This window comes from Syngnathus floridae, chromosome 5, assembly GCF_059516105.1.
Source record: "Syngnathus floridae isolate MCC-2025c chromosome 5, RoL_Sflo_1.0, whole genome shotgun sequence".
In the NCBI taxonomy this organism is placed as follows: domain Eukaryota; kingdom Metazoa; phylum Chordata; class Actinopteri; order Syngnathiformes; family Syngnathidae; genus Syngnathus; species Syngnathus floridae.
In genome coordinates, this window is record NC_142417.1 from 1,116,152 (window position 1) to 1,144,063 (window position 27,912).

General features: G+C 43.1%; 2 protein-coding genes across 3 annotated transcripts; one reads left to right on the forward strand and one right to left on the reverse strand.

Annotated features, from left to right (window-relative positions):
- rhobtb2a (Rho related BTB domain containing 2a) lies at positions 1 to 27,768 on the reverse strand. 2 transcript variants are annotated; one of them, XM_088375824.1, is made up of 11 exons: positions 27,105 to 27,768; positions 7,082 to 7,209; positions 5,751 to 5,952; positions 5,564 to 5,667; positions 5,296 to 5,481; positions 4,056 to 4,996; positions 3,668 to 3,786; positions 3,232 to 3,382; positions 3,037 to 3,125; positions 2,858 to 2,963; positions 1 to 2,693 (listed from the first exon to the last, which is right to left on the reverse strand). In XM_088375824.1, exons 2-11 carry the CDS (start codon positions 7,141 to 7,143, stop codon positions 2,488 to 2,490), a joined length of 2,166 nt encoding a protein of 721 aa, XP_088231950.1. In that variant the 5' UTR covers positions 7,144 to 7,209; positions 27,105 to 27,768; the 3' UTR covers positions 1 to 2,487. The 2 variants fall into 2 exon arrangements, with proteins under 2 accessions (XP_088231950.1, XP_088231949.1); XM_088375823.1 differs by lacking the exon at positions 27,105 to 27,768 and adding an exon at positions 7,272 to 7,646.
- ido1 (indoleamine 2,3-dioxygenase 1) lies at positions 8,760 to 12,617 on the forward strand. Its single transcript, XM_088377055.1, has 10 exons — positions 8,760 to 8,935; positions 9,395 to 9,490; positions 9,569 to 9,688; positions 9,918 to 10,036; positions 10,143 to 10,157; positions 10,231 to 10,330; positions 10,551 to 10,668; positions 10,745 to 10,796; positions 10,883 to 11,031; positions 11,092 to 12,617. Exons 1-10 carry the CDS (start codon positions 8,798 to 8,800, stop codon positions 11,490 to 11,492), a joined length of 1,308 nt encoding a protein of 435 aa, XP_088233181.1. The 5' UTR covers positions 8,760 to 8,797; the 3' UTR covers positions 11,493 to 12,617.
- Positions 27,769 to 27,912: the final 144 nt, after the last annotated feature.

The window sequence follows — 27,912 nt, forward strand, 5'->3', positions numbered from 1 at the left end:
TGTAGTAAATTTATTTACATATTTTCAAGAACACATGCTACAGAATTCCAGATTTCAATAAACAATACAAAGATCTTTTTGAGAATCAAAGCCACCCGATGACTTCAGGAAAACGTCACCTAGGCTTAGAACACTGAGAAAACATTCAAATTCTTTTTTTTAAGTTTCTTTTTTTTCTGAATTTCCAAACAAGGCCTCTTAAACTATGCAATAGTGATTGTGCAGCATATACATATTTCTATATTCCTGGTGCTGCTTAAGCTCCCTTTGGTTTGTGCTTTTCTGCAGCGGCAATATTAGCACCCAAACACAAAAAGGGCTCTAGAATAAATTGTATTATCTTTTAATTTTTTTTAAACTTTACCTGACATTGTCTACATATCTAATGATTTGAGTCATTTGAATAGAACCCTTTGCTACAAAGCAGTGCAAATTTGTAGTCTGAAATTTAAATATGCACAGTAGAAAACTTTGTTGGATATGCACCATAGCGTATCGCTTGCATTTATTTACAATTTTAAATCCCAGTCTAATTTTGCGTGGTCTCACTATTTTTTTTATTGAATAATTCTAGCTTCAATGGAATAAACTCATTTTAGATCCCTGCATTCATTAGATGACTAATGCTGCAAATGTATGATTTTTTTTTTTTTTAAACTTAGCCTCATCTTGGCCAGAATATTTTCTCTGTTGTGAGCATGAAACAAGATATGCAGAAACTAAAGCACTCATATTGCACACAGATTGCTTGACATCCACATTCTGAAATATGAACATTGATACCCACAAAGGAACACTACTTTACATTCAATACCATACACTGACACTGTACATTAAGGCGTGAGGTGTCATTGATGTAAAACATCAGCAGAAATTGTTCTAAAAGCAATACGCAGAGGCGTTAAATGCATGTTTATGGATGAAACACACCACTGGAGGGGAAAAAATATATCAATACTTATTATTCTGCTGACTAAATAACTATTCATTAACAATGTAGAGTGTTATTTTTGTTCTTTTATGTGAAACACAATGTATTTTTGTTGCTTTGAGAGAGGAGCTGCATGCTTATCATTGTACAACAAGGGGGTGGAGAACCCTTTCCGATCAGAAGGATTTTCATTTTTTAATCAAATCCCTGGAATAACCTAATCATAAAATGTAGCATTATTACAGTACAAGCAGGAAATCGGTTTAGACACCAGTTTGTTTCGTATCCCTTTCCCATTTTAAGCTCTTGTTGGGACTCTGAATATTTCATCATAAAAATAAAATGTGTTGTATTGATTCTATTATGAGCTATGTTGTAATGCAAGTCTCATTGAAACATCTCTACTTTGCCGTAATACAACAATATGTCTTAGTAATGTAACTGGAGGCCAGCAGAATGAGTAATTGGGTCATTTTTCCACAACAGTAAGTAGCTGCACATAAACGATTAGTCAAGCCTATATTCCGTAACGTATTAATCCATGATAGTGTGCTGTCCTGCTCAATGGCTGCAGCGCACAATATAAAGTGACTTCACATTACACAGTTTAACAACCAATGTACAATTTACAATCCTCCCTTGTCCACCCACAATCACATGACACAAGACGCAACATGACAATTTGAAACACTGGAGTGCAAGGTGTGAGCAATGACCAAAAATGAACAATGCATCTTTGTTTTTCCAGAAATGGGTTTGTATCCCACTGGAATATTTTGAGCAGCAGTTTTTTGATGATGTCATACTTAATGTCTTGTCATGTTCAAAAAAGCAGGTTCTTGTGTGTAACGAGGAGTCCAAAAAGAGCTAGCTAGCTAGTCTAGAGCTAGCCTACCGCAGTTACCTATTCGCTGGCGAACCCGTTATTAATGATCCCTTCATCCGATAATTGATTATTACCCCCTTCCCTTGTGACGATACATCTGATCTAATCTTTTATCTTGCATTTGAAAGAAAACGCAAAAAATTGGGGGTCCCTTGTGTCTCAGAACAATGAATGCATTGGTGTAAACGACAGCCCTTGTGAGGCCACAGACAGGATCACGACACATACTCATCAATACTGAGCATTTCCAGACACACTCTTAGCTCTGCAAAGTGAATGAAAACATTCAAGAAAAGTAACACAGGTGCCAATAGTGTCACATTTAGACACGATTCCAGTTAACATGATCTTGTTGTTGAGGACAGACAGACTGTTCTCATTGTGTGGTAGATTGTACAAACACTTAAGGACAAAGTGCTATATCTCTGAGACTTGGGTTGTGTGTTGATTTGCTGGTTGTTGCAGCTAATTAAGCAGCACTTGGTTATCAGTTCAGGTTAGATGAAGATCATTATCATACAGGTGAAAAGTTTATATATATTTTTTCTTTTGAACTCTGGGGTCATTTGCAAGAATTTTTTTGGTGTTTTTGTGGGCACCTAGAATTTTTTTTAAGAGCTTGAAAACTTTGAATATTTGAATGCAATCACCCCAGTTCCTTTGCACTTGCTCAGATGACAGCAGAAGAACCAGAAGAAGAAGAGTTTGAGTTGGGGGATGAAGGAAGGTTCCAGAAAAGCCACTTGCGTTTACACTGGCGCCTCTGGTAAAGGTAGTCCTCCTTATCACGCTCCTTCCGAGCTCTTTGGTAGTGGTCGTCCTCTTTTAGGAACCACACTGGTGGCCAGCGGTGCTTCTCAAAGTAGTCTTGGTTATCTGCGTTAGAAACGAAGAATTACGCCACGATCGGATTCATTCCAATTCCAATCGACCCCAATTGAATGAGAATAAAAGTTAGCTACTTTTAAAATCTAGTAGTTTCCACCTGCCAGATGTGTGTTAACTGCAAATGAGAGGTTGTTTTATCTTCCTGCAGTTACCTGTAGACTTGGCCTTCATGTCTCTGGGGAACTTGCGGCAAACGCTGTTGTAGTTGGTGCAGATGTGGTGAAGGCACCAGCCAGTCAACTGCTGGGCACCGTGGAACTATGCAAAACATATACAGACCAATCACTGACAATTCTAGCTCTGGTTTATGAAGATTGGACTATCACCCTACCTGGGCCATGTCCAGATACACCAAAACCTCTCCATCAATGTCAGCCCCCATCATTGCTGCCTCTGTCAGCACCGTTACCGTGTAGAGTTCTGTGAGAAATGTTAAATCCCGTAAATCACTCAAGCCAAAGTCAATTCAGATGTGGATCATTAACTTCACGCGGCAGTAACGACATTCCGTACGGAAATGTTTTACCTGTAAGTGCAACCAAGTGGGGGAGGCAGAGACGGTTGGCAAGAACGATAAGCTCCATCGCATCCAGGTCAGTGCGAGAACAGAAGCGACCCGTGTAAAGATACTCCAGCACGGCCCTCATGCAGCTTCGAGTGGTGTTGGGAAACAGCACCTTGAGGAAGAATCATTCAGAGCTTTTATGTTTTGCGACACATAGAAATGCTTTTATTTTCGACCAGTTGAAAAGTGAACGGCAGAAGCCGGAGTAATTCCATTACGACACATTTGCAAGCCTCTAATTCAATTACACTTTGTACACAGACCACACAGCTAAGTGGTGAAATTTGCCGCAGTACTCAATTTGACAGTAATGACATTCACGGTGTGGTGTTTAATGAGTACAAATTATGAGCATAGTCGAATTAATGTTCATTTGCACGTGTTTTTTTTTTTTTACCTCTTTTGTGCAACTCTCCACAAAAGGTCCGCCAAACATAGCCGCCATCCAGTCACAACTTGAGATGAGCAGAGGCTTGTGGGCCATTATGGTTCCATCGTCTAACTTGAAGATTACGTCTGTGCACACCAATTTGGCATTTTACTTGGATCACGAAATGTAAATTGGGTAACACCAGCAAAATGGCAACTTGTCTTATCTTGCAAAAGCGCAATTTGGTTGTAGTTTTAATCGAAAATCAGCTCCTCAAATTTCCAGCAAAACCAGATGACAACAACCAACCTTATGTATTTATTATTATTTAAGTTTGGCGATAATGTGATTAGAAAAGTGTTTTTGCGTTAATTGGCTTGGCCTTGGCAAGATAATAGAACACGTTTGTATCTACCAGAGAAGGTTCCTTTAGCCAAGCACTCTTTGACTCTGTTTGTTCGGCGTACATGGAAGGCTTTGGTGATTTCTTGGTTCATGAAGGCTTCGTTGTTGAGTATATTTGCCACCATCATGCGCAGATCAAACACCTCCAGCAGCTCGGCGATGTGCGCAATGTGCATGAGCTCCTTCTCGTTCTCGTCCAGCTGGCCCGTGTACAGGTAGCGGAGCACGGCTCGAAAGGGTCCGAGCTGCATGGACTGGTCCATGTGTACCACGGTCATGGGCCTGGGGCTGTAGGTTATGGGGTCGTCCACCAGCTCCTCCTGGATGCTGACAAACGCTCGGCTCCACGAGGAAAGCAAGCGGCCTCGACGGCCTCCTTCCGAGTCCTTCAGAGTTCCGTCACTGGTGCAGGCTCTCAGGTTGGCCCTGTCGCCTTCGTCGTTGCTCTCGCACACGTCGAAGCTGGCGGCGCGCATCAGCAGCTCTCGGCCCGAAAGCGGACCGCGGCTGGGCCGTTCGCTCTCCTCGTTTTGCGTTTCCATGATAAAGAGGTCGTAGAACTTTGAGGAGGATGTGGATAAGTATATCTTGTGCGCAAAGATCTTCTGGCGCTCCTGAAGCACCAGGATGACATCGGCGCAGTGCGGGTCCTCGAGAAGACCCACCGGGTGCTCTTCCGTGGTCGTCGGGGGCGGCGGCACGGTGATTATAGGCGGCGGGGGTTTGGGCGGCAGGAACGGCGCCTGGAGGAGCGGCCGCTGCACATTTCGGAGATGAGACTTCCAAAATTGCAGGTGGCGGCGCGAGATAAGCGCAGCTCGGATAGCGTTGTCAAAGACGTCCTTCACTCCAAATTGAGCAACAACGCTGGTTTCGTAATATGGCACTCCCAACTCTTTGGCCACCTCTCGGCCTCTCTCTGGGGGAAGTATCTCATTGGATTTAATGGGTCTGAAAAAGAACATTCAAATTACGCCATTCAATTATACGTATCATCAAATGGGAAACTATATGTAATATAAATATGTATTTATATAAATATATATATATATTTATACATATACATATATATTATATATGTATATTTTTTTCACATATATATATTTTTTTCCAATTTGATGATGCCATGAGCTCTTATTGCTTCAATATCCATGACTGGCTATCAATTATCTCTCCGTCATTTTGTTCTTTAAATATCCATCAGTCACCATAATCCTTATCCCAAGTCTTAAATAGTATTTTCCTCCTACCTCGCCAAAGGCCTCCGCGCCCTGTTCACTGCCTCCAGATCTGCGTAGCGTAGGTCCAACTGACAGCCCACCAGGATGACGGGCGCCCGGGGACAAAAGTGCTTAATCTCGGGGTACCACATGGTCTTCACGTGATACAAAGAGTTCGGGTTGGCAATGGAGAAGCACAGTACCACCACATCGGACCTGAATCAAAACAAAAGCATGATTCAAAACAAAGCAACTTGTATAAATTGCTCATATGCACGTTTCATTTATCTTCACTCACCTGCCATAGGCAAAACGTCTGTCCTTGTGGTGGTCCCCGAAAGTATCCCAGAGACGCAGGGACACGCTGACATCATCAACCACATCTCTGGAGCGCTCCAAAACCTTGAAAAAAGATGCCAGTGAATCATTTTCCAATCAAGGGTGAGCAACACAGTCCAAATGATGCTACGAGTTCGCATCCTCACCTCCTGGCATACTCTGTACTGGTCTATAGCCCAGACGGTGGGCACGTGTGTCGCCAACAACTGGTATTGTGTGAGCGTGGCGTTGCAGGCCCTGGCACAGATCAGGCGGGTCTTCCCCACGGCATTGTCTCCGACCACCACACATTTGATGGTTTCAACGTTGGGCCTCTCATAGTCCATATCAGAATCTGTCAAATGCGAGCTGAAAGACCCAAGCGGAATGTTCAATTGAAGGCCAATCGATGGCGCGAGTAGACAACAACAACGTGACTCCTCTTTCACACTCTGCACACTGAGCGAGCGCTGAATGGTCTCGTGACTTCCCATTCACAAGTACTCCGTTCTTGACGTCATGTGACCGTTTTTTATTTAAAGAGGCAAGCGGACACAAATAGAAAGCACGCTCGCACGACATCGAATATTAGGCTTGTATGAAGAAGCAGAACCCTCAAACGCTGCTCAAAGTTGTAAATCCAAACAAAGGCCTGAACTCCAAGTTTAGAAATGCCAGACAGATGTGCTCCATCCACCGTGCCGCCTGGGGCTAATATGCACTTTAAACGGATTATTTGTGCATCTGTCCAGCCAGGAGTGGTTTCCAAGGTAACTGTCGCCTCTCCTCTTGTGCTAGGGCTTCTATCAGGCGCTCCCATCTTTGTATTCAAGCTGGAACTGTCTAATGGAGATTGTAGCTGAGCTACAGCCAATGTCATTTATGTTTGTGAGCACAGTGGAGTCAGACAGTCCTTCTTCGGATGAAAGAAAGAAAGAGAGAGAGAGAGAGAGGGCACTTTAGGGCTAGTCTTTGTCAATGGATCTATTTTTGTCTGAATCAAATCTTAACAGTGTTCCTCCATTTCAGCACCATGGAAAAAATGGACAGTCTCTGTTTACAAGCGAATTGCTAATTCTTTCGAGATCAATGCATCTTCTGCCATTCATAAAAAAGCAGGCTTCATTGAAATCTCGACCTCACTGAAGGTGCCATTATAAAACAGCTCAGTGAACATGCCCTGGGTCTCTATGACTCAATATAAACAAACCCGCCTATCATTTTCATATTCTTGCGCGGTACGAGGTGAACATTTAATGATGCAAAATATGATGGGGGGGGGGGGGGGGGGTCACATTTCCATCTCCAAGCAACGATGTCTCTCGTCATGAGGCTGTGCTGCATTACGCGTTACGTAACACCACCGTCACTCTTGGCCGTGCTTATCTGGTACCACAGCAAAACTATCAAAACAATAACGTTGAGTGCTCCAAAAAATAAACACATGCAAAGCCTCCCTCCGTCCCTCCCTCCCTCTTTCCGCCTTCTTCCTGCTTACCGTAACGCGAGGAAGTGTCGCATGGGTTTGGTGGAGGGACGAGACACAAAGCACGACTCCATCGGATGCGGCTTTGCACCTGGCGGCAACCCGTGTTCAGCCTCATCTTCGAAAACACGCTACTCCGGCTGGATGGCAAACACGAAGAGCATAATAAGAAATCCGAGCGGCGAGGACGCCCAGCACTCACTCGATCACGCCCGCCGGTGCTGCAGCCGTGACGGTCATGTGGATGCTTCCACCTCAACGCACTCGATCGGCCTCTGTGGCTAATAATAGGCTGGAGAGGGAGGGAGGGAGAGGAAGAGGAAGAGAGAGAGAGAGAGAGAGGGGAGGCTGGCATGGAGGGGGAGAGAAAGCCGTCCCATTACTAAACAGTGATCCATTTTAAAGTGCCATCAATCTCCTTCCACTGATCCTCGGTGGCCTAGAAAGAGCAACACATGCTCTTTAATCGGTCTCAGCAGGGCGCTTTGGAAATCACATGGCAGCAGATCATTGTGACATAATGCTGCACTTGCCATGGCTAACTAACACGAACATCAACAAACGCCTGTGTAATGCTTGGCAATTCTTTTTTTCTCATCATAAGTAAAAAAAAATCACTTAGTTCTACAACTACTATCATGTGCATTATAGGCCAAAGTCATAATTGGGGAAAATAAAAAAGTAGATTCCTCGTGCCGGTGTAGATTTCCACTGACCATAAAAGGAAGTTGCTATTTTCAAATGCTGCAGCCACTACTACATTATGCTGGATAAAGAGCAATAAAGCTTCCCTCTTCGGCTGTGTAAGAAAAAAAAAAAAACTTTTTGGACTGACCTCTTTCAAAATCATTGCTGCAATATTAAGCTCGCACCACTAGGTGATGCTGACACTTTATTTTTCTGCCGCTCTAAATGCTTGAAAAAGTGCCATTCCGACTAATTTTAGGTTGGAGGAAGCAAAGTGCCATTCAAACCAAATTACGCAACAAACCCGCACGAATGTTTCATATAATCCAACAGAGTTGCGATCCATATAAACTATTTCAAAACAACTGGCATCTAATTCCAGCTATGAATTGTGCATCATGTTTGCTACCAACTCCAATTTGATACTTATTCTTTGTTTACTGATATGAAAAAGATCATATCACCAAGAGTTACATTTTTACACATAATTAAACTTTATAAGTACACTCAATCTTCGCCATCGCAAGGTAGATTAGCAACCATTGTTTGGCACTCTATGCTTCATTTCCCAACTTTGATTATTTAATTAAAGGGAGCAAAATGAAAACCCAATTGATTTTTTTTGCAGAATGTTGGCAGGAAGAAAAAAAAATAGAACTTCAAGTTGAGGAAGAAAGAACTGGGAAATAATGTCCTGAGAAGTTAAAGAAAGAATCTTACACCATGTACTTGCATAAATAAATCACATGTAACATAAAAAATGGCAGATGACATCAAGTTGGGCCCAGTGACAGAAGCGAAAACACGATGATTCACGACCATTTGGCATAAAAATTGCGGCGTGGCATTCTATCTCTCATTGCGGACGCCCGCGGAAATCTCCCCTTAAATATTCACAAAGTGAAACGCGTGTGCTGATTTTCCACGCTTTATGTGTCATTGTGCAGTGTCAGGGTCTCCTTTACTTTTGCCGTTGAGTAATTATTGACATCGGGCTCATGTGAACTCTGTGCTGGAGTCCACGCAGGCCGAGGTCTTGTGATGCATTCCGAGTGCCGCATATGCATGTGTTGCTCTCTTAGATGCTCAATGGCTGCTTACAAAGACTCCACAGCGCCTTTCTCTCTGCACGCGTACCACGTCTCGGAGGAACTGGGCTTCATTTTACCAGAACCTATGGTTGGTATTTTTCACCATTAATATACTACATTTTGTGAACGTAGCTTGTAAATAATAGCCGATTGGTGGTAAGTGGAGCCCGGAAACTCTCAAATGATTGAAGTGAAAATATACTTTTAATGTGAAATTTTGGTTTGCTAAGAGTCAAAACTGCTCACTTAGCGGTTAGAAAATGGAGCGCCTAACTTGTATGCTAGCTACTGCTATTGATTTGAACAAATTGACCGGGGGAAGCCGCATTCTGGCATTCTGTTTGCTTTGTCTTGAACTTTATTCCGAAAGGCAACGTGCGTTTATATGTGTTTGTATAAAGCGCTTTATACAGAACATCTCAGGTCACCCAGTGGAACAACTGATTGTACCCCCCCCCGCCACATCATCTGACCTTAACTAGTCTAACATTGTCATGCAATCCCCATTGTTGCAACCAACTCCATCTTCCTGCATTTGTTTCCAAAGCAAGAACTTCCACCTTACTACCAACCATGGATGGACATTGCCCATCAAGTCCCAGAGCTTGTTCTCGCACATGAATTGCGCTCGCATATTGAGAAGGTAAGTGGACTCCACAAATCGACAAAGCCACTCCATCAGATTTATGGAGTGGCATGATTCAGTGGAGTATTTGTGCAGATGCCTCAACTGAGCATCCAGTTCCTGCAGAGACATAGGGAACTCCGACTAGCCCACCTGGCCCTCGGTGTCATGACCATGGGATATGTTTGGCAGGAGGGTGAGATCGACACAGTCAAGGTATCTCTCATGGTTGAATTGTTTTATTTTTTTATTTGATATAACTTGCAACACCCCCTTGAGCCCCCTTTGGACAGGGGAAAAAAAATCCTAGCGCTGCCCCTGGTTAGGGGTAACACTAATGGTGGATTCAATTTTGAAATGATGTGTCTTGGTCTTATGATCTTGTTTGGTGGATGAGGTTTAAATGTTACAGCAACAAGTAGGCTGACATGCATCTCCATCCAAGATGCTGCCGCGCACTCTGGCTGTTCCATACTGGGAGCTGTCCCGACGCTTAGGCCTGCCTCCAATTCTCACCCATGCTGACGCCGTGCTAGCGAACTGGCGCAAGAAGGATCCAAAAGGGTGAAGCCAAATAACTGCTGAGCAAGTCTTTGTTGTATTGAAAGAAAAAAAAAAAACTCATCAATGTTCTGTTGTTCCCATTTTTTTTTGGCATTTCCCGTAACAGGCCGTTAGACATTGGGTGAGTGCATTTTTAAATAGTTTTTAGAGTTGCATTCAAGAGCGTCAACTAAAGCTCGATTTGCTTCCCGCAGGAACTTGGAGCTGCTGGTCAGTATTCCCGGTGGTGAAAACGTGCGAGGCTTCTTCATCGTCACGCTAATGGTGGAGCTCGCAGCGATTCCTGCTCTGAAGGTGAAGATGTAGTCGGTGTTTGTGTTTTAAAGTCATCTTTGAATATATCAATCAATGCATTGAGACATTTCATCTTCAAGAAATACAAATTCAATTTTGGTAATTTTCAATTTCTTTTTTTTTTTTGCGTATAATTTTACCTTTTACATTCCAGTACAATCTTTTTTTTTTAATTTATAATTTGACCATTTATGTTCCAAGCATTGTGACTGTGTTTCAGAGCATTCCTAAAGTGATCAATGGTGTCAGATGTGCTGATACTAAAGCTGTGGCCCAAGCCTTAGGAGACATCAGCCAATCTATTGACAAAATGGCAAAGTGCCTCAGACTACTGCATGGTAATGGCTTCTTGAAATCAAAAGCAGAATTATTCCTTTAGCACTTTAACCAAAGTACTGCATTTTTCTCATATAGAACATGTGGATCCTGCTGTCTTCTATGGCATCATGAGGATCTTCTTATCTGGGTACTTCAGTCTTTTGTAACATCAAATTTGAGGTAGCAGAAGTCTAAATGTTTTATAATGTCCGTATATGGGACCTTGTTCCACAGATGGAAAGACAATCCATGTATGCCAAAAGGTCTGGTTTACGAAGGCGTCCAAACAGAACCAATGGAGTATTCCGGAGGGAGCGCCGCGCAGAGCAGTTTACTGCACTGCTTCGACGAACTTCTGGGAGTCAAACATGAAGCTAAAAGTGGTAAGAGTAGCGTAGGATTTATTTTAGGCCCTTTTATGTGATGACGCTTTCACCTGGCAGGTGCCTTTCTAACATGCATGAGAAATTACATGTTACCTGCTCACAAGCAACTCATCCGGGACATCTCCTCGCAACCCTCCCTGAGAACGTTTGTGCAGCAACACGCCGACGAGCAACTCATTGAAGCCTTTCAGGAATGCGTCGCCAAATTGTTGGCTTTGCGCAACTATCACATCACCGTCGTCACTCGCTTTATCACAATCCCCGCCGCGAAAGCCCGCCAACTACGGAACCAGAGCAAGGAGGCCCAAGCGCTGGAGACCGTCAGCATGGCCCCCGTTGCGCTGGAGGAACGGGGCACCGGCGGCACCGGCATCATGGGCTTCTTAAAAACTGTGAGGAATGAAACCAGAGACACTCTGCTGCCGGCAACGAGCAAAGCCACGACGCACAATAGCTGAAGCAGTAAATCACAAGGGATTACTCATCCTGTAATTTTATATGTGATTTGTAATTAAATTTTTATTAAACGTATAAACATTTCAAAATAAAGCTACAAATGTTGAGGAAAAAAGAAAAAAAAGGAATAGTTATCATAGTTCAGAGAAGTTTTCATGTTCTACGGCAGGGCTGTCAAACTTATATTTGTCGCGGACTGCATCCTAGTTTCCTTCAGAGGGCCATTGAAATTGCCAACCCAAATAAACGTGTGAATGTCAAATTATATAGAGTGTAGGCTACACAACAAACAAATAACTCAATGTTCTAGTTTTCAAAACAGAGACGAAGGAAAACGGTTAAAATATTTGAAGAATATCAATGGTAATAAATATTGCTAGCAATATCACAATGAGTAATGTTAGTATTGACATGAATTTGATGCACAATTTGTGTTGGCGGGCCGCACAAAATGATGTGGCGATCCATATCTGGCCCCCGGGCCCTGTGTTTGACACCTGTGGAAGGGAATGGGAAGTTGGACAAAAACCTATCCGGTCCCACTCTTGTTGTTTTCTAGATAATACACGCAAAATATTAGACTGGCAGGTTGTTGAAATGGTCAAATGTCATGAAAAGAGGACTTTTGCCATTGTGATCGTAAGAGGCCCTTTTGCTTGGCAAGCTTCACATTTTATTTTGCCTGTAAACAAGCCTTAGCCGCAGAGACGTGAGCGATACCCATGATTTAGTCCAAACCATAATTCAAACCCTTTCTGTTACTTTCTATTAAATTCAACCACTTTCTCCTCCTCTCATTTGAAGTGTAATCCAAGAAACGCATTGTCTTGTCCCAGATCTGTGTCGCTGGATACCAGAAAACTTGCAAAATAGGTCATTACGGAAACCAAAACTTCTTGGGAGGTTATTTACAGATTTTGTTCAAATAAAGTTTAGAGCGACCAAAGATGCTTACTATTTAATTTAGCTTTAGGAAGAAAAGGGCAAAATTGAAGGCATGTTAAATACAGGATATTTCTTTCCATTCATCCATTTGTGGCTGAACAGGAACTGCTTGGAGCAGACGTTGGGGAAAAAGTAGAAATTAAATAAAAATAATTTAAATAAAAACAACCATTCACACGGGACATTTATTTTGGTGATTTTCTTCACGGTCAACACAGAGAGAGCTATTTATAGACGTGTTGCGATATCAGATATCCCTCAACCAAAATACCCCACACTGAAATATTCACACCCTGGAAACTTTCCATCTCATGAAATAATCAGCCTTTGTCACGTCTTCATTCAGCGAGCGAGCGAGCGGGCGCAGCTTTGCGGTGGCATCATCCTGTTGAGGCACAATGCGGGGCTGAGATGCATCACTTAGCAAAATGGTTACCTCAACGCTCCTGTCATCCCTCAGCCCTCACAATACTTGCTGATACTGAGAGTGTGGGCAACATGAAGGGACGGATTGTGCCGTGAGTGGCTCACGCTGTGTAATCTTCACCTTTCCTGGCTCCTCTCCAGCGGTGTTTCATTACAACGACACCCAAGCGAGATGCGGCAATTAGACGTGACAATTGGGCCGTCCTGGGTGACCCGGCTTATCGTGCCCTCCGCAGCCAGGCAAGGAAGAAAAAAAAGATCTCCAGCGAAGGGAAAATAATCCTGCGTAATCATTCATACGGTACAAAAACACAATATGACCAGCACACAATCGTGCCGAAGAAAAAAATATCGACTTTTATCATCGGGAAATGAGACTGGACAAAAAGAGAGCGGCACTGAATTAAGGTGACAACTGAAAATAAAGGAAACAAAGAACATAAATATTAATAAATAAGATAAACCATACTGTTATAAATAACTTTTTATTGCCATTGATTGTCATGTATGTCCAAAATAAATCCCACAAGGAATTGTGAAAATTACCCCCCAAAAAAATGCAGAAAATGCAAAAATACACAAGTTATCTTACCCCTGAAATATTTTGTATAGAATTATATTTACACAGAGGTATTTGAAAATATATCCTATATTCTTTAGGGCTTGAGAAATATGTTCTAATTTCTTTCATCTGGTCAGACCCGAGCTGCAGCTGTTTGATGATCTTCTGACGGAGGACTGGAGCGCTAATGAATTCTCAGTGGTCAAATCTCTCCTAATACAACAGTGCATTATTTCTCCACCAAACTGCGATGAGAACAAGCTCGTAGGAAATGCTTCACAACCTGAGAAAGCGTCCCCGAGGTCAGAGAGGCAAAGGTGAGCAGAAACTGACGCAGATATGGAGAGAATTGGATGCTTGTGTTTTCACATGTCACAGTTATCTGATTAGATCCTTCTTCCAGTGCCAAAGCAAATAATCCCTTTCCTTATTGCCTGACTTGGGAGGACTCCCTGACAACCGGACAGTAAACAAAGACCATCTCCAAGGATGTCTTCATTGTGTAGCCGGAGGCCGCCGGAGGCCGCCGGAGGCCGGCGGGCAGCCGCTAACTTTTCACCTCGCCGTCGCAACGCCGGCTGCTTTCAATGTAGCGCGTGACACACGCGCAAATGCATGTGCGTACTCGCCTTACGCACGTCAAGCCGTTCAATTGTTTGCAACTGTTACAAAATTTCAAAAACTTTCCTGGAGATAACAGGAGTCACCCATTTTCTTGCAAAGAACTCCAACCAGCTATGAGGGTCTCCTTTTGGATAGACGTATCTGTTCCTCGCTGGTTGACCACAAGATCATGTCCTGAGGGTCTTATTTCAAGCAAAAGTGGCGCATTGGCCTACGAGAGCCATTGTCTTTGGCCCGCCCCGCACGTCACCGCCGCAGCTGCGTACAGTACAGACAGAAGGTGACTCTGGGCGGGCGTCATCTGGACAGGGTCAGGCACATTCTTAGAATTCATTTCATAGCTCACGTGAGTTCAAATGTCTGTTATATAGTTTGCTAGGCAAATATCTTTTGTTCATTCATCATTCCGGGGGGCCTAAATAACAACCAGTGATTCACCCTCAGGATTTTTTTTTTTTTTTTGCAGTTCGGATTTAAAAAGCAGACAGGACCGTTGACCTCAGAGGTTGTGGTTCCTATGGATATCGTGTTCCCGACAATTCTCTAACGTCTTGATCACCTACAGGCTGCCGTGACTCATCCTTCCTTCATTTGGACACTTTCCAGCGGAGAACCTCGAAACCGTCGACGCATGATACGACAAAGGCATCTTTTCCTCGCACATCACTTATGTGGTCTGTTAAAAGGCTCTTTTGTGCTGTCACCCTGCAGCAATTTTATCGCCTCCAGCCCAAAATCTCCACATGAAAGAGGAGCGAAAGACGGCTTGAAAGGGTGGCCTCCACCAGGTGTAGGATTTCTGTTGTTGCCAGTGTTGATGGAGCAAATCGGGTGATGTCAGCGACGCGGCGGCGGCTGCGTAAATGCTTAAAAATCAAATCTTGATATAGTATCATGCACGCTCTGTCAGCTTGGCATCTGATGGACTCTTGCTCCGGGCATTCCTGTGAAGCTGCAGGGTGGAGCTGGATACACGGCCAGATTGTTGATATTATTGAAATTGTTCTTTTCGCAAACGTTTTGATGAGTCACTAAGTGACGCTTTCATAGACTGAAAAGAAGAGCAAGATTCCATCAGACAATGGAAACAGATTGAAAGAAAATGTTTCAGGCCCACAGATGTACTGACAAAGTTTTTTTTTTTTTCATTAACAGTAGGTCAATTCATTGCGTGTTAATTTTCGCCATCGTAGAAGAATACATTTTTGGTTTATTTGTGCCTGATGTCATATGTCAAAAATATGCCATAACGCAAACTGTACTCGTCTCTGTGGCAGCATCACATAAAAACACAAAATACAAAAAAAAATCCTTTGGTGAGTATTTTGTTGGATTTTTTGGTGCCGAACCTCTAATTTGTGCTATTTTGTGGGCATTTGGCTGACCAAAAAGTTACATTTGAAAAATATGCTCAACGCGTAAAACATTGTTTATTGTGCAACATATGTTTTTCAGTGCAAGGGAGCCTATCATTTTCAAATGTTAACATCTTTCCTTATTTGTATTTTAGGAACACCGAGTTAACCGAGCGACCAAATCGTTTTTGTGTCGCTATCATTTTTCATTTCTGGTTGAATAATTACCATCCCACGTTTCTGTTTCCCCGCCTACGGTACCTTCTGCGGTAACGTCACATAAAACACAAAATACCAAAGAAAATACAAAATACACTCGGGGAGCTCATCCTTTAGATTCTTCGGAACCTTTTATTAGATTTTTGAGGTATATTTTTCCAGAACATTTTGAACTTGGCGGCGGTTGTTGGAGTTTTCTTCAGGGGGGCTGTGCAGTATATATAATCATTATTATTATTTTTATAGAAATCAGTCTTAAGACATGCTGGGTCAGATTCTGACATCTGAAAAAAAGAGGCAAGGAAAGCAGACAAACAGTTAGCCTCGCCTTTTAGCTAAACCAGGTCCTGGTCTTTGGACTGCTGTTTAATTATGATTTGTTGTTTATCACAAGAGTTACATTTCAGACCACCCCTGTGATAAGTTGAGACAGTGTATTTATTTGATTTATTATTATTATACTATTTATTTTTATTCTATTTGGACATAGTTTAAATGGTAAATTCGACAGTACTGTATCTGCGCCTGAAATAATGCGTGCGTCAATATTCCTATTGAGCAAAATGCTTTCTCACCTCACCCTTGCTCAGCGGTTGTCCAAGCGACGTGAGTCAAGCACACTTTTAAATCAGATTTTGACAGCGGCCAGAAGAATACGTGACATTCAAAGCGCTTTCGTCACAGGATTAGCAGAAGCCCACGAGCGTCACGGCCTTTTGTCTGAAAGGTTAGCACAACTCGGAGCAGCGCGACTGCGACTCACCGCTGTTGACGCACAACTAGCACAGCCAGGTGCAATATACACAACTGAAGTTCCCCCCTCCACACACACACACACACAGGCATGCAAATACTAAAAGGCCGCACGCCATGGGTACACGTGCATGCACATGCACAGACAGGTCCACATTCCCTTGGAAAGTTTCACCGTGTTGACTCCCACTTTCCCCACTTGGCTTGGTGTCACAAGCGTATTGTTCTGCCCCCCCACCCCCCGCCACCCCGCTTGGACCGCTGATTGACTTCCTCCTTGCTGATTTGTTACCTTACCACACTAGGCACCGAGCCACACACATCATCATAATAGCGGGTCACATAAGAACAGTACATTTCATTGGTTAACAAAGTGAACGGGAATGAATTTGCTCTCGGATTTTCTCTTCTGTAAATGTATCTATTTCAATCTAAAGCCTTCAAAACTCAATGAAGTTACCCGGAACTACAAATTATGTGGTTTACAAATTATATTGAGGGCGGGCAACGCTTTGTGTGCATAAATGGATAGTCACCAGACCGTGCCGCACTTGTGGAGTACCACAGGGTTCTATCCGAGGACTACTCCTTTTCCTTATACATGATAGTAATACATACGTTTTTGTGTACTTATGGTCAGAAAAGAGTCTGCCCTAGATATCTCAAAATGGTTTAAATGACCTATCCTTCTACCTTTAGTTCAATCAAAAAGTGTGAAAAACATTCCAAATGTAAAGGTCAACATTTATGTGAAGTAAGCCAGTTTGTGCCGTCACTCGCCGTGTATACTGTTCCGTAATTTTGACATGATCAGGTTTATTTTTTGGTGGGGGATGAAGCTCATGAATCCGCACAGGCCCTTGCTGACTTATGTAAGAATAAAAGGAGGGGGCGGGGCTTCCTTTCTTGAGAGCAGCTACCAAGAGATGGAATGAAAATCCCGCAATGGTCCGCTAATCCCGAACTTCCCAGTGAAAACATTGCACTTCCTCCCAGGCGAGATCCGGACTTGTTGGCATGCCGAGCGGAGGCAGGCGCAGGGTGGGCTGCCCCGGTGAGGGAGGACAAACTGGAGACAGATGGGGTCTCGCAGACGGAAGGAGCGCTCAGGTGCATCGGACTATCAAAGCGTAAGAGACGCCTACACGTTTACACAAAATATTTTCAACACGATACGGTTGTCTCAATGACCGATGGTTATATCGACCTCAAGAAAAAAAAAAAAAAAAAATCACATTATTATTTTTTGTATTGGATCTCATTTGTTCCAAGTCGCGGTTCTTCTCAGAGAGTGGATTGACAGGTTCTTGTGCTTCCAGAAAGCCATTCGGACGGCTGCCCCTGTTCTAACACTTGCCCTTCTCTACCCACACATGGCGCTCGCTACTCTCTGCTCTCAAGACACCGGGACCTGAAAAAGTATTGGTAAAACAAACTATTACAGTTTGTCCTGCCAAAGCATGTCCAGCAAAGCCAAAGACAACCACATTTAGATGAAGGACCTTTTACTTTGTGCCATGTAATTGGACAAAATTGAAGAAGGTAATATTGTTATTATTCACAGCGGGCTTCATGCAGGACACACAAATAACTCGCTGCCAGATGTACTTATTCAATGTTTTCACGGATGAAATTAGTTTAATAGTACCTAGACATTGTTCATTGCAAAAATCAGTGGAGCCAAAAAATAGCGTTCCAGATTTTTGGGTCTCAGCCTGCTTATGCAGACGTCTTGGGACTGGGAGCCATCACCGCACAATTATTGTAGGACATACCTACAATATTTTTTCATCGTGGTTAATGATATCCATTTGTCCATTTTCTGGACCACCAATGCTACGTTTTAAACATTTAAAATATCCAGATTCTGTGGCTATTGTACATAGTACATGTGTGCCTGACATGATCTTTTTTTTTCGTATACCTGGGTGTGATATTTCGTTCAGCCGATTGACTTGAGTATTAAAAGTAAAACCTCAAAGCTTTCCACTCACCAAGATGAAGCTTTCAATTTGAATTCAAGCCACAGCGTTTTTCAGTAAACCAGGCAACAGCTTTTCCCCAAATATTTGTTGACTCTTTTGTTTACCGCTAGGCTCGATCAATGCTCGTCTTCCAACATGAACTCATTTTTCCAGTGAGGCAAAGCATCTAAATCTTAGACGACATTTTGCGCTTCTGCAGCCGCGGTCAACGACTTTGTTTCAGCTCCAATGTGATGCTTTTTCCTTCAACACACTTTTGCCACGTGTAGAACACTTTTCGTTTCCTCTCGTTGATTAGGTTTAATCTCCTGTTACATGTAGTAGATGTAAATGCCCCAAATGCAGAAGTCTCAAAATAAGAGCTTTTAGAATTTGCAATTTCTGGAGAGATTGCGTGTGAAGGCAAAGAAGCTGAATAAATACTTGGGGAATGCTGCAGAACGATGTTTCAAGTTGGAATGGGTTGAATCGGTTAAAAATGTAGAAATTTGAAGTTTTTTTGGGAGGAAAATTTGTTGTGAATTTCAAAATATTAAACGTGAAATTTTTGAACTTGGCAATTTAATCAAAATAATCACCAAGCGTTACAATTGCTCTTATTTACTAAAAGCAAGAAAAACACAAGGAGATGTCTACCATATTGGACCTTTTGTCAACAAAATTTCATTTCCCCAGATGAATTTGCAAAAGCATCCATTTGGAGGAGCTAACCATCATCCCATGATGTGATGTTGTGGTAACAACAACACGCTCAAGTGTTTTCATCTTTGGGTACATGGCAGCGCATTGTGGTGAAGCTCATTCCTAATCCTGAGAGGAATATCTTCAACTTGAAAATCTGATTTATTGTGCTACTGCGGGTGGACGGGCAAAAACACAGCAGCTGTAGTTATAGCAGCAGTCTATTTCTTCTTGACATCATCCAGTGACATGAATGGCCACTTTCTCTCTCTCGCTCGTTCTCTCTCTTGGGAGACCCCGTAAAAGTCACTAAGTCATACAGCTACTGGTGCCAATTAGCGTTGAAAAGTGTGGTTGATTCCCTCCATGGTGTTTAAACAACAGCGAACACAACGTTCATAACAAATCACTCGGGCTTCAGACCAAGTTTCTCGACATAGACCGGACGTTTCAATGACTTCAAAGCGGCCGTTGCGCATGATGGAAAATGCGACTGTTTCTTTGAACCTTCCAAATGGAATCCATTCCAACATGGCAGCGCCGTTCGAAGAGAAAACTTGATTTATTAAGAATATTAAACAACAGCAGCTGCGCAATGGGTCAACTTCACTGTGATGGACGTTCTGGCACCTAAGTAACTGCAAACAAATTAGGCAGGAGAAGCTTGACTGAAAAAGTCTCCTCAGGATAAGCTTCGACTTCTTAGTGCGGAATTCGGAGCCATGAGAACATCAGAAAATTCATGTGCGAGATAATGCTCAGACCTCGAGGAGCTTGTCTGGATTAAATCCACACACTGCCAGTGTCAGCATGTTTTAGATGAGAAGACAGGAAAGAAAGAGGTGACGAAATGTAGATGACACAATTGAGCATTTTCAAACACACCACCTCCAAACACAGATCGGATCTCATCAAAGCCGAAACACGACGTATACTCTTACCTTGTCCTTTGGCAATCAAAGTCGAGAGCTCGATTATATGGAAACAATCCTGTGAAAACATCTTATCTCGTTGTGTTCTCTTATCTGGCCGGTCATATCCGAAAACATTTGACTACTTTCACAGAGGCCTTGGTTTCCTCACTTGACTTTGGTTGGTTCAGTTCCCACTCAGTGATATTTGAGTCTGATTGGTCTGATCTGTCCTGCAATTGGAGCTACCAGTCCAGGATGTAAGCCAATGAAGCCGTTTCATTGTCACCCGTGATTCCAATTTTCAATCCCAGCCAAAGTAGCATGAAAACGAGCTACGAAAGCCCGCTCGGTTAATGTTGAGATGGTAGCGATACGTTTTGAAAAGAGCCGTCCAAAACACAACAGCGGCTCAGCTTTTATCTGTTTGACTTAAATACCATCTTGTGTAAAAGCCCCTAAGACCTTCGAGATAAACCACATAAGACTGTTCTCATTCATGAGCCTCAAAACGCTTTCTATCTCAACTTGTACTTTTTTTGTTGTCATCGCGCCATTCATTCTGTGAATGGCCACGGAGTCGACGAATCTCCCGTCATAAGACGAGAGGCTTTTAAATTCCCCCTGGGAAAAAAGAAGACAAGCTCAAGCGTCTGCGGTAGCCAAGCAGCTGATAGCGTCTCTCTGGCGGATCGGAAAATCAAGCAGCCTGTGTCCAGCGCCGCTGCACGGTGGGAGCGTCTGTCAGCAAGCCACAGGCCAGTCACGTTAACTGCCAGCATTCCCACAATCTGGCCTTTATTAGAAGGGCGAATGGCATCCCCAGAATCAGGTAGATCTCAACTGCCCCACAGAGAGAACACTGAACACAGGCTAATTCATACAGGACGGCCTAAAAATATCTCCTCCCCGAGTGGCAGATGATGCCAAGCAAAGCACCGGGCTGCCGGGGCTATCACAAAGGATGTTGTTGATGTTAAACGAACACAAGGTGGAGCGACATTCCCAACTCCACCGATTCGGAAGGAGTCATTCCGACGCGACCATCGCTTCCGAATGTGAGGTGTTGATGTGGAGCCGCCGCAAGGTGTGCGTTTGAGAATGTTCACATTCTGGAGGGGGGGGGGTCGGAAACTCGTTTGTCGCGGCGGGTTTTTCGGACGTAATTGGAGTCGGAGCGCTGTTTGCCTTGGAAACGTATCTGTGACTCAACAAGAGGTTTTGCGCTCATAACCCGGCGGAAAGCACCATTCCCCTTTGCTTTGTACTGCTTCCACCTCATTCATGTTGAGTCACAAAGCAGCGACGGGGGGAAGGATGTTTCCCCCACAAATAACTCATTGTGGTTTTCTTGGAAGCAACGATTGACCAAGATAAAGTAAACGTGCTGTGTTGCTCCCACGTTTTCATCCTGTCAAGCTCTGAATGCTGCGCATCAAACCGCACTCCAATGACTTTTCTCATCAAGTCAACTTTATTTACAGAGCCCTTTAAAAACAACCGCAGCTGCGTACAATGTCAAAATCGGATATAAAAACAAAGACAGTTCAGGCAATAAATGAACATAAAAGTCAACACAATAAAAACGGAAACAATTAAGAATCTTATGGTCAATCAAAAGCCAAAGAAAATTCATGTGTTGTACTGAAAAGGGACCGACTTTTTTGGGGCTGAAAAGGTGGAGAAAATACAAAAAAAGGGGCGGGGCTCTTCTGATTTGAACGACTACCCTGAGCAATGTATTGATTCTGTTCGTTCTGGCTCCACTCTGACAAAGGCGAAAGGATACTGCCAAAATAGGTCAGCTGATTGAAAGCACAAAACACTGTCTGGGATAAAAAGACGACAACAACAAGCAGAACATGATTGTTTGAAATATTTGTATTCCGTAGAGAATCATCCATCTATCCAACCGGTCATTTTGAATAATCCATAACCAAACGACCGTATTGACTTCTTTTGGCAATTTCAAGTTCACTTCTCCTAATCATCTCGGGAGGAAACGAGAAAAGCCAGAGAAAATCTCAACAATGGACACGCAAACTTCACACAGTGATGCTCCGACGGATACAATGTCCGCTATTATCCGTCTCGGGAGTTTGCGGTTTTCCGATGCGGAGCGGAGATCATTTCCGAAGACAAAATGTTGCACTGTCTTCTCATGTTTCTCCCTCCTCCGCACCTCTCCATTTGGCCCTTTGTTATCCTTCATCTACGAGGGAATCCTCCGCCCTTTAAACGACCTCGGAGCCACCGGGGACCCCGAGCGCTTGGCTTTTCAGCGTTGAGTAAACACGGGACACGGCTAACCTTATGTGTACAAAGATTATGTTTCCAACAAGCAGCTGTGCATGCTGGGAAGACTCTGCGAGGCTGCTGACGAGGCCCCGAATGACTAAGTGAGGATTGAACTGTTTTCCAAACAACGGCCGAATGAAATGGACGGCGTCGTTCGGGATAGAGGGAGCAAAAATCGTTTGAAGTGTTTGTGATGGATAGACGGCATCCTGGAGAGGCGCCTCCGCATGCTTATGTGAACGCACGTGTGAACAGGCAACGTTGAGGAAAAAACACAGGATAAACAATACGGTTATGGCAACGGGAGGAAATGAGGTCAAGTGCGCAGGAAGGTTCCCGACTTCCCCTTCGAGTTGTAAATAATAGCTATTAAGGAGTCGGAGTTGGCCAGAGGTTCACCAATGTACCGTTTGATTCAACGGGGACATCTGAGGTCATACCATTCCCAGGCCAAGATGGTTTCGGGGCCTCACCATTGGCTCAAAATTGGAAAAATTCAGGGTTCAAGCTGTACTAGATGTCGACGCAACTCCTGGGTTTCCTTTCCATTCATCCACCCTAAACTCAGTCAAGCCTGATTTTGAGTCATGCTGAAACAGGAAAAGGGCCTTCTCAGAATAGTTTCGACATAGTTGTAAAATTCAATTGTCCAAAATGCCTTGGAAAGATTAAGACACAAAAAATAAAAAGTGCTTTACTCTGCATTTGTTTGTTGGTGAAAGATTAGGCAAAAAAAATAAAATAAAATAAATAACAGGAGCCAGGAAAGAAGCCATTAAAAGTTTTTCTGTTCCGCTTCTAAATGATGGAGAACAGGATAAGGTGAGCATCCAGGAAATTTTTTGGACCTTTAACTTCATACTCTGAAAATGTCCTTCATATTTCTGTGAAAAAGCCAACCTTATTCACTGCCAGCCGTTTTCAAAGCAGTTCTCCGTCTTGCCAAACATTTTACAAGATTTTTGACAGGGCTCTCAAGACCCACCAAATATTGTGACAATCTAAGAACTGATCAAAAGGAAGAGTAGATTGTCTTCTTTCACCGGAAAAAGTTTGTTTTGACCCTTTCTTTGTATTTTTGCAATTAGCATTCAGAACATAGGAAAAATTCACCAAAAATATGTCAAGTCCAACATCACCGCTGTTTTCCTCAGCTGACACTGACAGCAGTGGTACTGCATTTGGCAATTTATTTGCCCCCCAAAAAAAACAACAACACAAAAACATTCCTTAAAAAAGGCTACATTTTTTGGGGACATTTTCAAAATTCTAACCAGCCTTTCCAACCAGCATTCGCATTTCAACAGATTTGCATTTCGTGGCAATCCAATCACATGACTAGTTTAAGCATATTTTAGTGTGCTTTTAAGCAAATATATTTTTTTATGGGATGCTTCATTTGAGTCTTAGGGTGTGACAGAAATAGCTTTCAATTATGCAGATAGGTGCAGTTTTAGTTGGATGCAATAGTGCAAAAAAGAAAAAGTGGACTGGACAGTCTTCCAATCACGTAGCGCAACAACGTAGCTCTTCTTGAGTGACAAAGGGGATTTCTGCAAAAAGTGCTGCCCCCCTCCGACCGGGCCTTTCTCTACTGTTCCTTTTTCAACACCCATCTTTAGTTTTGATCTTAATACTTTCCAGAGTGCACAAATTAAGTGCATACGACGCAGCGCAATGAATAACAGCGGGCCTCAAATTCAGAAGAATAGCTGATGCTTTCCAGGAAGGTTAACTTTAAAAACCTCTGGCACCACACATAGCGATGGGGGGAACAGAAAATGATTGCCAGACTTTTGCACCCAATTAAAGCTATTAAAACTCAGAAAGAAAATAAAACATAAAAATATTCACAGGGATAAGTAATTACTCTGCAATGTAGACTTGTTTGCCAGCCAGATCATGACTATATTATCATGAGCTTCTTTTGTTAGCTCTGCTGCAGACTTGTGTGGAATTCGAAAAGGGGGGGAAAAAAAAGACAAAATAATAAATAACGCCAGGAGGGTTACGGTTTGTCAGTCACAATGGGCCAACGGTGTAAAAAAGATGTGACTCAGCTCACACGTTCTGGGCACAATGGCAGCTGTGTGCTCGCTCATAGGTGGCCCTTTAAAGTTTACAAACATGCGCCGTAAAGCTGCCATCGAGTGACTTTGCCGTGAGTCATGTTGGACTCGCGCACAGGCCCGTGCATGTGCACCTGCCTTTTAACCTTTATGTCTGCACACACTGTGTCGAAAGTCACGTTTTCCAAATTGGCATACATGGAAGGAAGAAAAAAATCGAAGCTAATCAATGCAAAATCGATATGTTAAAGTCCCCGCAAGATCAAAATAAATGTCGTATGAATTTGACATGACAGAGAAGAGTATTAACACTTGTGCAAATGTTCACCGTGATGTGTATTTAACAAATGAACTCCAAAAGTGTGTTTGGCGTTTCTTTCCACAAAAGCATATTGCTGATGGCAAAGACATAAAATGAGATGCTAAGCAGAGAAGCAGAAGCAGAAATGTTCCAGATATTGCTTACTGTGACATAAGAAATGGTCCAGCTGCTCTGTACAATGTGCTCAAATAAATTACAGGCAACTATTCTCTGCAACAAACAGATGCCAAGTTGGCCGGACAATTACTTAAACAGTACATACTGTTCTCGTGCTGGCAACAGATATGCACTGCACTTATTTATTCCAGCAACGCCGAGTCCCATTCTGCAAGCGTCTTCCTGTTCCCTCTCTTGTCCCAATTTAAACGCTAACATTGAAGAAAGATGGCGTCGATTTAAACTTAAAGTCAGTGAAAACAAATACATTTGAAAAGACGGACCCTCTCTCCGTCAGTCCAATCAACCCATCATCCATCCGCCCGTCCATCCATCCATTCGCCTGTCCGTCCATCCAATCAACCCACCCACCCGTCCATCCGTCCATCCGTCCATCCGTCCATCCGTCCATCCGTCCATCCATCCATCCAATCAACTCACCCATTCATCCATCCAAATATCCATCCATCCATCCGTCTGTCTGTCTGTCCGGCCAGCTCTCTCCTCAAGTACACTCCCGCCCAGCCGTGACACTAATGAGCACAAAGCACTCTAGAAAAAGGAATGTTGGATAAAGGGGGGGGGGGGGTGGCATCGGGCTCGGAGTGTTACGGGGTTCAAGTATTCCAAATATTGCAAGCAGGAGTTCATTTAGCTCGTGAGTAACTTACAAGCCGGGAGCTGTTCTTGCCAGACAAGGTCGACTTGTCGATGAAAACAAAATGCAAACGGGCTGGTTATCATCCCAGATGGAACCATGCTTCCCAGGACCCGAGCTGTTTACAAGCTCATGAATTTCTTAATGGAAAATATTCACCTCCAACAAAGTCACCACCAGTGTTGTTGGATGTCTAACAGAGCGCACACAAATACACACGCGCGCACACACACACACACACACACCTGATTTTCCACATAAAACCTGTGTCTCTAAACAGTGAAGTTTCCAATTTACAACTCCTTGAATTGTGACACGTCCTTCTCAGTTAATGTGCAGTGGTGGAAAAAAAAAAATCACTTCATTGGTGACTTTTGATTCCCTTTGCTTTTCGTGATCAAGGTCGAAACTCAAAAATAGTCTCATCTCAAATCATCATGGCCAAATGAAATGAATGGAAATTGCAATCCCCCCCAAAAAACCCAAATTTGCTCAACTTCCCAAAATTCTCCCCAGTTTGCTTGAAATGAGATGACAACAATACTGCAACATCAATTCAACATTTGATCTTTCACCAACTCTTTAGCACTCAACTTATTTATTTCTGAGATTTTTGCAGCCTTAGCGATTTGAAAATGACATTGTGCTACATTGCGGTGTCATTTGATAAATTGTTCAGCCCTTGGTGGTGTAAAACCGCACGGCATCTTACGGAGAGCTGTTTCTAATATTTTGGTTGGACATCGCTCGAGAGGGGGAGGGGCCAAATATTAGCAGCATCTCCCTGGATGACGCAGCGTTTGTGACTACTGGAGGATGTGAGCTTGGCCAGCATGTGCTTTTCTTTTTTTTTTTTTTTTTTTTGCCTGTTTGTCTGCCAGTTGATGTGTCATGGCTTCGCAAGAGCTCCCCAGCCGGGTAGCTGAAAATGAAAATGTCTCAGCGAGGGATGTGGATTTGCCAGGAATGTTCACACAAGAAAGGTTACAAGGACCCCTCTTGTTTCCTCTCAGTGCGAGCGTTCCATGCGGTTTGCATTGTGACGGCGGCCGGCGCTTCTGCAAAGGCACTGGAGCAAAAGTGCCATTTATTTATTTCAGCAGCCATGCGGGGGGAAATGACCATGTCGTCCAGGCTCAGCACTCATAAAGCGGACGGGGAAACTTTCCAAAATATGTCCTTCAAAGTGATTTAAAGATCATCTGAAAATATGCCAAAGCCTGATGACGCCCATGTGCTTCATGTATTATGTCTGACGGCAACGTGATCCATCTCCAAGCGGTGCAGTTGACTAATCATGACCGGGCAGGATTTATTCCCTTCTTCAAACACCCTTGGGAACTCAGACCAGTGCACAAAATACAAAGTGATTGTACAGATCGAGAAAGATGAATAAAAACAATTATCATAAATCATAAAATACCATATGAATTGACTTTCAAATCCCAAGACATTGCAAATATCATTTTCACTTTGCTGATTCAATGATATCAACAAAACCCAAGTAGCACCTAAAACAATGAATTCAAAATACACGAGCAGAGTAGGCCGAAGCTTTCAAAAAGAACTGACAAACAACATTTAACTTCATCCTCATCTTTTTCAAAAATCCAATCAATCCAACAAAATAAAAAATCTGCGCGCACTCACCTGGCTCCTAATGGGTAATGCCTCTTCCTTCTTTTGATCCATTTGGACAAAAGTGACTTCAATGTATCCAAGGCCACAATTTTCACTCATTAAAGTCTAAAAACAGACAGGTGCCAATTATGCCGGGCCGCTTGCTTCCACAAAACAAGGAAATAGGCGGAGTCTCTCACTTCTCAGACATTTTGAGGGTTTTTTTTTTTTCCCCTCCAAACTATTTTCAAAATTGGTTAATATTGTATGAAAATAAGAGAAGCGGCCAAATGGTATTGATTTGCGTAGGATGTCGACGTACTTCCTGAAATGAGCCAACAGCTGTCGCCGCGTTGTGTGGGTGTGGTTCCGGTGACAAGTGAGGAAAGTAAAAATAACCTTGCCTTTGCTCCATTTCCCATTTGTGTGCTAATTTAATATCCTGTGAACAAGAGGAAAAGTAGCATGACCCCGGACGAGCCTTGTTTGTACTCCCCGCTCGCGTACACTTTTATTAAGTTCTTGATGGATTGATGGAAAATGCACGGCAACTTTGATATCTTGCGGAGGATGTTTTCGCAACAGCTATTAGTCGCTGACTAGGTTTTCACTGGGCCATTTTTAAAACATCGTAATATCTGTTCCGAGCTGGCTTCAACAAACATTTGGTTGAGACCTAAATACAATTGAGTACATATTGGGTACATTAGCACTATCTAATTAGAAACAACTCCAAAACATTTGTATCTCAAATCATGTTTCCCCATTGAAATGAACGGGAACGCCATTAATCCGTTACTTCCCCTTCAAAACAACAACGCTGTTGTGTGTTTTAATA

Excerpts from the sequence above, each read along its gene's own strand:
- ido1 (XM_088377055.1), top strand. The coding sequence starts at position 8,798 with ATGCATTCCGAGTGCCGCATATGCATGTGTTGCTCTCTTAGATGCTCA. Across the intron at positions 8,936-9,394 it reads TCATTTTACCAGAACCTATG|CAAGAACTTCCACCTTACTA; the intron begins GTTGGTATTTTT and ends TTGTTTCCAAAG. Across the intron at positions 9,491-9,568 it reads TGCGCTCGCATATTGAGAAG|ATGCCTCAACTGAGCATCCA; the intron begins GTAAGTGGACTC and ends GTATTTGTGCAG.
- rhobtb2a (XM_088375824.1), bottom strand. The coding sequence starts at position 7,143 with ATGGAGTCGTGCTTTGTGTCTCGTCCCTCCACCAAACCCATGCGACAC. Across the intron at positions 5,482-5,563 it reads AGACGTTTTGCCTATGGCAG|GTCCGATGTGGTGGTACTGT; the intron begins GTGAGTGAAGAT and ends GTTTTGATTCAG. Across the intron at positions 3,787-4,055 it reads GGCTAAAGGAACCTTCTCTG|ACGTAATCTTCAAGTTAGAC; the intron begins GTAGATACAAAC and ends TGGTGTGCACAG.